General features: G+C 45.6%; 1 protein-coding gene across 1 annotated transcript in view; it reads left to right on the plus strand.

Annotated features, from left to right (window-relative positions):
- Nucleotides 1-7688, plus strand: part of DDRGK1 (DDRGK domain containing 1) — a 33601-nt gene extending 25913 nt beyond the window's left edge. Inside the window, exons 6-9 of the mRNA XM_005517948.3 lie at nt 745-783; nt 3882-3938; nt 4618-4666; nt 6188-7688. Of these exons, the coding sequence (XP_005518005.1) occupies nt 745-783; nt 3882-3938; nt 4618-4666; nt 6188-6360 (318 nt within the window). The 3' untranslated portion in view covers nt 6361-7688. The remainder of the gene's footprint in view (nt 1-744; nt 784-3881; nt 3939-4617; nt 4667-6187) is intronic.
- The last annotated feature ends 1658 nt before the right edge of the window (nt 7689-9346 follow it).

A 9346-nucleotide genomic window follows, 5' to 3' on the forward strand; every position in this document is an offset into this window, starting at 1 on the left:
TAATAACAGGTACAGAGTCATGTGGAGACAGCAGAAATGAGAAAGAAATTAAGCAGTCACCCTGGCCCTGTGGTGGCTGAAGTACTGAAGCATTTCAGTATCCTGTTAGAAAAGCTGACTCTGCCTTGTGTTGTTGGGGCTGCTTGTGCTGAAAATCAAGCTCTTGACTCCAGAACTCACCGGTTAATTACGGCTGATTGATTTCCAGGGTTGCAGAGTAACCTGATCTCCTTTTAACTTCAATGCACACTGTTTGCATTGACTCTGAAGTGGAGCTGCTCACATTAATGCACTGGATTTCAGGTGCATGGCTTTGAAATGCTTGAGCCTCCCCGGGTGCTGTGCAGCTGTGCTGCACTTGGCCATCTGCAGGTCCTGAGTCACTCTGGGTTTTCCTCTGCACAAAATGTCCTTGGTGTGTGACTTAATGATGCTTAAACTCACCCAGGTGTGGTTATTTCAGGGTATTTATGATGGGAAGAATAAAACGTTACATGATAACTTTTCAGGAAACACCTTAATTGTACTTGAGCCACATTCTGTCTCAGAAAATACCTGTCAGAAATCCCTTGTGAAGATTAAATCTAGATGACTTTTCTTCCCAGTTCAATATCTCAGTGTGTGTAGTTAAAACTTAGGAATTATGCAATCCAAACATTTTTGTAGTATTTATACTCAGCGAGTTTTTGATGCTTTTAATGTTCATAAATTTAAAATAACAATTGTTTTCCTTGCTGTCTCCAGTCTCGCAGCTTTCTTATGGAATTCCTGGAATATGTTAAGGTAAGGTGCCTTTGTTTTTTCTCCTTAGATGGTGTGAAATACCTTTTGTCAAAGAGGGGCATCTTCACTTCCTCTTTCATTTATTTCAATATTCAACACCTAACAAAAGTGATACCTTCAGTAAGTGTTATTTACTGAACCAGCACAAGCACATCCATCACTGCTAAAACAGTTTAATTCCAGCTGTAGTCCTGGCTTTTGGGGCTTTGGCTCTTGCCCTGTGGTATAAGACAGGCCTGGTGGATCTTCCTCAGAGTTTATGGAAGCAATGTTTGCTGTGGATTGGGATTTTGATTTCAGGCTTTTTTTGTTTGTGAACATCAGCCACTGATTTAAAAACAGTCTCTCCATGTGAGCTCAGCAGGAAGGAGAGTTGCTGTACCAGGAGGGTGTTTTTGGGCCTCCAGCACTGGCACTGGAGAGCTCAATCCCAACTTTTCCTGTAATTCCTTCACTTTTTTCTATCCATGCAGTTTCCAGTGCTGTTTTTGTGTTCAGCAGGGCAGTTTAAGAAGCAGCTCCCTTGTTTTAACCAGGGTGTGCCAGTCTGCCTTTCATCCCATTGTGTGGCTGGGAATTTAAAACCTGGGCTGTGCTCATGAGGGTTTGAGCTTTTGATCTATGAGGGCAAATGCTCTCCACTATTGCTATATCAAAGGTCAGATGCATTTTTCTCCTCTCACTCCAACCCTGTCATGAAAATCTTTTTTCCTAATGAGTTCCTTTCTTCCTGTGCTGGAATCTGAACTCTCAGGATGTGTGAAGTGTACAAAAGGCTTCTCTAGCAAGCAAATCACTTGGATACTTAGCAAGCTGCCAATCATTTGGTATTCCAAAATCTCAAGGCTTTGGGCTTTTGCATGTCCATTATCCCAGCAAAACCCTGGACTTAGAGCAGATTTATCTGCTGGACTTAGAGATTTGCCTCATGGATAACTCTCCTTGGGGGAGTCCTTTGGAGTGATTGCCAGGCAGTTCTGGACAAGAGCTCAGCACAGAGCCCTCCAAAGCTCAGCTGGGCTGCTCTCTGCCTCTCTTTTACCTCTGTAGGTAAAAAAGGAGATTCCAGTGTCCCTTGGGATCTTCCACAAACACTGGGAGGTTTCCAAGGGATGACACAGCCAGGGCAGAGTTTTGCCCATCACTCCAGGGGTTGTGGTGGATGGACCAGATTAGTCACAAACTCCCAGTTCAGTGTTTCAGCACTAAGTTTTGTATCAGTCACTTCATCTTGACGTCAAGAGAAATTAAACTTGGGCTGGAAACCGAAGTCTGAATTTCAACACCTGATTTCCTCTGCAGAGCTGAGCTGCAGAACTGGGGCATCACTTTCTTTCACAAGTTTTAAGTATTTTTCTTTAATCTTGAACGTGTGCTTAATGTATAGATTATGATTGCCCTCATCTTCTGTTCTGTTCACAGAAACCATTGACAGGAAGCAGTGCTGAGCTGCTCGTAGCTGTCTGAAAAAATGTATAAATTCAGAGTAATTTGCGTTTTTTTAAAAATAAAATTGAATTTAGCTCTTCTGCTGAATAATTTCTTATGCTGGTATCATTGACTGGAGATAGCTCACCCCATGCTAAATTCTTAAGGGTGTTGGAAGCAAAATGCAGTCTCTTGCTCTGTTTCATCCCTTGCTGAGGACAGCAGCAGCATCACCCTAAAATGAAATGTATTCAGGAAAACGTGGATGTGTTTTTGTTGCTGAAGGAAAGTTAAGCCTGTCTCTAGAACATGATGCATGTGGAGGAATGTTTTATTCCCTTGGGACCTCGTGGTGTGTTTAATTCCAGAGTGTGGGGGGTGCATCCTCATCCCACCTGACCCCCTTGGGCTCTCATTCCCAGCAGGATCTGTCTTGGAAAGCTTCCACTAAACTCGGTCATTGAGGGGGAATATCTTTAAGTGAAGGTTTAAGTCCTGTTTTTCTTGTTCATGTGGCTTTGCACCAACCCCCCAATCCCTTTAAAAGAAGATGTGACGAATGTTGGCAGTTCCCAGCTCTGAGAACTGAATTCCATGGACTGGTTCCAGTTCCATGTGTTCAGTCCATGGTATTCAGTTCTCTAGCTTGGCTGCATCGAACTTCACAACTGCTAAATCTGTGTGTGGCTTTCTTTTTGGTTTGATTTTATTAATGAAATGGATTCATCTATTTCAGCCTCTATTTCCTCAGTGGCCTCCCAGTATGCTCTCAAGACCAGAAACAAAGGACTTTATTGTTTGAAGTATTTAATTTGTTAATGGAGGTGCAGCTCCTGTGGCTGTACATACATGGATTTTAGAAATGTAGCCCTGAATATTAACTGAGCTTTCCAACAGTTTTGTCTTTTCCAAGCTCCTTACAAACACTTTTGCAACTAAACAGATGAGTTCCTAAAACTTTGGCAGAGAAGAAAACAGGAACCAAGTGGCTCCAGACAAGCACTGCAGGTGTTTTCTCTGGAGCTACAGAGAAGCACAAAACCAGATGTGAGCAGTGGTGGCTGTGCCCTGACTGAGAAAAGCTGCGGGAAGAATCTGTCAAAAGCAAAATGACAATTTGCAGTTCCAACACTGACAATTTTAATAAGGTGTTGGCTTGCTTAGGAAGATTATTATGGCATTAATACACATGACATCAGTAAAACAGAATAAAGCACTTAATGCTGCCAGTCTTGCCTGGGTTTTATGTAAGTGCTGATACACACCAGTGATCGTTTTAAAAGGTGCTCTGAAACATCCCTCAAAGAAGAAAGGGATCTTGATAAAAGACACTGTAAATTAAAGGTAGCAGCTGAGAAACTCAGGAAGTGGGGGAACAGAGTCATGGCTGTTCCTTGAGCTCATCCTAAAGTAAGGAAAAGTCCAGGCTCAGCGCTGGCAGATGTGTTTGAGTCTTGCCCTAAGTGGGTCAGAGCACTCAGTCTTTCCACAGAGCTCACTGCTTTAGGTAACTCGAGATTTTTTTCATCAGAGGAAAGTGCTTATTAGGAAAAGTTACTTAAAGGGACAGGTTCTGCTTTGTCTGCTTAATGCATTTTTTATTTGAATGGAAAAAAAAAAAATAGCCCAACTTTCTCGTTCATCAGCTTAGCCCTTGTTTGTTTCCACAGAAAACAAAGGTTATCCAGCTGGAGGACTTGGCTTCACATCTGGGTTTAAGGACACAGGTAAGCACTGACTTTTGGGGTGGAAGTACTCATTTTTGCCGAGTTCCTGCCTCCCTCTTAAACCAGAACTCCATTTAAGTGTGCAGTGGGTTACTTAAAGGAATTTATCTGTCTAAAATCCAAATTACAATTCCTTTCTGCAGTCATATAACAAGAAAAAGAGAGAGGTAAAACTGTAGAAACCAGCACTTAAGGTGCAGTGGAACTGCATGCTTGGAGTAACTGTAGAGTAAACCCAGCCATAAATTCAGCAAGTTGTTCCTTTGGGTTGGTGAAGATAGGATTGCTCCTAAAAGGAGCAGGAAAAGATAGAAAAAAGTGTGGAATTTTTTGAGCAAGGTCCTTGGAGAAGGACCTCAGTGTGCTTCATGGAACTTGATGGCACTGCACAGCCTTTCCATGGGGAGATTCCTATAACCCCCTGTTCCTTGAAACAGGCAAATAATGGCAATAAAAGTCTCTTTTAAGGGATAAGAATTTAATTTGAATATCCCAAACTGCAAAAAAATATATTATCCCTCATAAGAACAAAGGGCTGATTGCACCTCTCTGTGTGGGAGTACTGAATTCCTTAATCCTGAGGGATTTCAGTGTAAACCTCTGTAGTTTATCTGAACATGTGAAATGGTTTTTGCTCCCCTTTTGATCAGGCTGTTATTCCTTTTTCTCTTCTTCACAGGATGCAATTAACAGAATCCAGGACCTGATGGCAGATGGCACCCTGACAGGTGACAGCCAAAGCACAGAGGGGATCTTTCTGTAGCTGGTGAAGAGGTGGTGGTGCAGAAAATGCCTTCCCTGTGGCAGAGAGAGAATTCCAGTGTCATTCCTGTTTCAAGGATCTAGTAGGACCTGATAGCTAGATCTTTATGTTTTATTTATTTACCCATCTGCTGAAGGCTTTTTTGGGGTTGCTGAGCAGCCAGCTGCAAGTGGGGCCTTCTGAAATCTGAATTTGAGAGGATCAGTGGGATGATTTGGGGTGGTTTCCAAGCCTGGTGGTTAAAGCCAGGACTGGGGTAGAGGCAAGCATCCCAGAGCACTGCAGGATGCTGGAGTCAGTGAAGTGCTTGTTCCCAGCCCTGTAGCCAGCCAGTCCAAGTTGGAATGGCAGCAGAAACTGAGCTTGAACAAGGCTGGTTTAGTGCTGGGCAGCCTTGTTCTTTCCAAGGGTGAAGTAGAGGAAGGTGCCAGTACGAACATTTATTGACCTGATCTTGTGCTTGTGGCTGGAGAACAACTCTCTCAGCAAATACACATGGAAACCCTTTCAAATGCCCTAAAAGTGCTTGGAATCCAGGGTTAAGGATGTGTGCTGTCCTGGCTGGCTGTGCCCAGAGCCAGGGAGGCTCTGCCTTGGTGTAATACATAAAAACACAGTTCTGTTCTCAGTCTGACTGGAGCAACAGAAAGATGGAGGCTGAGCTGCATTCCCTTTCAGAGGGGAAGCTGGAAAGGCTGAGCTGAGCCCCACAAGGGCTCTCAGTGCCCTCCTGGAGCCTCCTGTTCTGCCTTTCTCCAGCAGCTTCCTGAGCTGAGAGCATGAGCACCAAAAAAGCAGGGCTACCAGGATGGGGAAGGGTCTGGAGAGGAACCCATGTGAGGAGCAGCTGAGGGCACCTGGCTTGTTCAGCCTGGAGAAGAGGAGGCTGAGGGGTGATTGATCAAGTTCTGCAGCTTCCTCCCCAGGGGCAGCTCTGATCTCTGGGTTAGGGACAGGATGCAGGGAATGGCTGGAGCTGTGTCAGGGGGATTTATGTTGGAGATCAGGGACAGGTTCTTCCCCCAGAGGGTGCTGGCACTGCCCAGGCTCTCCAGGGAGGGATGGGCACAGCCCCGAGGCTGCCAGAGCTCCAGGAGAGTTTGGACAATGCTCTCAGGGACAGGGTGGGATTGTTGGGGTGTCTGTGCAGAACCAGGAGCTGCATTGATGATCCTGGTGGGTTCCTTCCAGCTCAGAACATTCTGTGAGTCCATGAAAGCGAGGTACCTGCAGCAGCTGGTGTGGAGCTCCCAGCCAGCTGTTCCCAGTGCACAGAACGTGTTCCTGTGAGCAAAATGAGCATTCCCAGGGCCCTGGGCTGCTGGCACAGCCCAGCTCCAGCACCCAGCAGTGGCCAGGAGATAAAAACCTGCCTGGCCTAGAAAGTGCTGCCTCAGCTGGAACATCCTTCCCAGACTGTGTGCTGCCTGTTGGGAAGCGAGGGGAGCCCCAGTGCTGAGTGCAGGGTGCTGTCTTTGCCCTGCAGGTGTGATTGACGACAGGGGAAAGTTCATCTACATCACTGCAGAGGAGATGGCAGCCGTGGCCCAGTACATCAAGCAGCGAGGCCGAGTCTCCATCGCAGAGCTGGCCCAGGCCAGCAACTCCCTCATCAACCTGCAGCCTGACAGCAGAGCTGTGGCTCCAACCATGGCCTGAGCAGAGCACTGCAGGGCTTTCACCTCTTAATGAATAAACCACGTAATTAAAAGCAAACGAGAACCTGCCCGCTCCGTTGGTGGCGCCTGAAGGTAGGATGTTCTTTGGAAGCATCGGCTGCAAACTCAGAAGTGTCACTTTTCCTTCTCTTAGAAGCGCTGTGAATGGTAGAGCTGATTGTACAAGAGACTGGCCAGGAACTCAAACACTGATGCAGCCCAGGAAGATCAGGAATTTATCCCTTGGCAGCCAGTCTCACGGTGCAATAAACAAACTTTTTATTGTTTGCAGATTCTGTATCCAGTAGATTTAGGGTTGGTGACATTCAGGATTCTCCAAGCTTGCTCTGCACTTTAACTTTGTGATGGACACAGCCATAGGTGTGTAGGTTTTGGCTGCTGTACCCAGATTGGAAGGAAAGAGTAAAAGGCAAACACTTCACATGTGTTGAAACATATCCTGAAACTCTGGAAAGAATTGTTGCTCTGTTAAAAATTCCAGGGGCTATTTCAGGAAACCTTTGCTATATAAATATGTTTTCCTTGGTTTATGTAATATAAAAAGTTTGCTTGCAGACAAGCTGCACCATTTCCCTGTGGCCAAGAGACAGAAACCCCTCCAGGGAAGGGCTAACTGAGCTCATTCATTGTGCAGGCCAGTCCTGCTGATACCAAGCAGATCCTGGTGATTCATCCTTTGAAGTCAGAGCCAGCTCAGAGTGTCTGAAGGCCTCAGACATCCCCATCCCTTGGCCTCTGTGTTCTGCAGGTTTGGGGTTTTTAAATAAAAACTTCAGACACTCTGAGTCATGCAATTAATGTTCCAAGTTAATGATTATTAGTGTATTAATTGTACGGGTCAGTGTATTTCCTGCATAAGAATATTTATTTTTTTAATCAGTCATTCATTCTCCTTTCTGAAATCAGCAGAATTTATGTGGATAAACAGTAATTGGGGAGGACAAGAGGTTTTGTGTCTGCCAGACATAGAGATAACTTGAGCAGACTAAAAGCCACGTTATCAGTGGGATGAGACACCAATAAAACAATGGAAGGGAACATTTCCTTTTAATCTTTGCACTGCTGCTGGATGTGAGATTGCAGGAGAGTGGAGTTCCACCAAGGACCACGTGTTGGTGTGAAAGATCAGCACATCCTGAGTGCTGTACAACCACAGCCAACAAAGCGGTTATTTAATGTTTGAGGCTTGTAAAGCCTCTTACTTACAGATTTCATATTAAATTTTTTAAAAATATTTGGGTTTGCCTTTATTTTTTTTTTGTTCTGTCTTAAACTACTCTTGCAATAAAATCAACAATATTGAAAGAATTGCAGGGGTTTGTGTTAGAAATGGGCAGGGGCATGGTTGGGGTAAGACATGACTGAGCTCTGCCAGCAGCTGCTCTGCTGTCCCAGCATTTCCATTCCTGTTCTTTTAACCCAGCTGCATCCTCTCAGCACTCGGGAAAATTCATTTATCTCTCATTTTGGGGTGCTTTGCTGCATGTGAATTGTGAGGCTGGGGATGTACATGAGCCAGGTAACAAAAAACGTGAGTGGGGCTTCTAACTCTGCTGAAAAGTCCTGTGGAACAACCTCTCCTCTGCCTTGAAGGAATTGTTGAACTTCTCTGAGTTGCCTGAGCGGCTTCAAGAGGCGAGGACAGGTGGGTGTTGGTGCTCTGACCCCGTGCCTTGGGGAACAGCCACCACTATTCAACTGCAGCTCCCTTTTCTATTAAAGGATTTTGGTATTTTCTAGGAATTCACTTCCAAAGTCCCAGGAGGCAGTTGAAAGTCTGGAACACAAGTGCTTCAGGCCATTTGTTTGGATGGTTTATAAATGAGGCAATTCAAAGCTAAGCTGCTGTTTCAGTCTCTGTCTGTGGAAGTGGAGGGGGAGGAAATTCAGGTCTGTGCCCCCAGAATTACTTGACTGGCTGAATTCAAAACACCCATTTAATATATTTTATATATCCCAAAGAGACATCCCTGGGTGTCCTGGCTGAGATGGGAGTTGTCCCCCATGTCCTGGGTGGGGAGAGGTGGAACAGTCTGGGGATACTGCAATGTTCTCCTCTCCTAATACCCAATAAACTCCAGTGTTTAGGTATTAAACTTCCAGCCTCTCCGTGCCTGAAGTCCCAAGAGAGCTGGAGAGGGATTTGGGACAAGAGATGGAGGGACAGGACACAGGGAATGGCTTCCCACTGCCAGAGGGCAGGGATAGATGGAATATTGGGCAGGAATTGTTCCCTGTGAGGGTGGGCAGGCCCTGGATCCCTGGAAGTGTCCAAAGCCAGGCTGGATGGGGCTTGGAGCAGCCTGGGACAGTGGAAGGTGTCCCTGCCATGGCAGGGGCTGGGACTGGATGGGATTTAAGGTCCCTTACCAAACCATCCCATCATTCTGTGGTCTCAAGCCATGACTTTTCTCACTTTTAGCCCAATTCCCTCCCTCATCCCATTCCCTGGGAGGAGCCTGTGGGACTCAGCTGCCAGCTGGGGCTGAGCCCTGACAGTCTGGCACAGTCAGCACCAAGCACAGCGCAGTAAAACGCTGGTCAGGTGGTAAATGCAGTCAAACTCTGGACACTCGATTTTGGGCTCCTCACTTTGGGATGATCCATATGCAAATCACTCACCAAAATCAGCCGAGGGCAAGGGCAGCTCCTCCCACTGCCCCTCTTTGCAAAGGACAGGATGGTGGTGGTACTTTGCTTCCTGCTGCTTCCTCCAGTCTACTTTCATCAGTTTTAAAAAGGTGGAACATCTCCCTATTATCTGACTTTCAAAAAACTCCGTTTTCTGTTAAACCTCACCATGCATTATGCAGCACAGGACTCCCAGGCAGGTACTCTGGCTGTACATGGAAGGAATAATAATAATAATAATAATAATAATAATAATAATAATAATAATAATAATAATTTCATTGGAGGAAACTTGTCCTAATATTGCCATTCTACCCAAAGGCAAAGGGAAAAAA

This window comes from Pseudopodoces humilis, chromosome 6 (assembly GCF_049639895.1).
Source record: "Pseudopodoces humilis isolate 2021_Gansu_Grassland_sample_001 chromosome 6, ASM4963989v1, whole genome shotgun sequence".
Classification (NCBI taxonomy): domain Eukaryota; kingdom Metazoa; phylum Chordata; class Aves; order Passeriformes; family Paridae; genus Pseudopodoces; species Pseudopodoces humilis.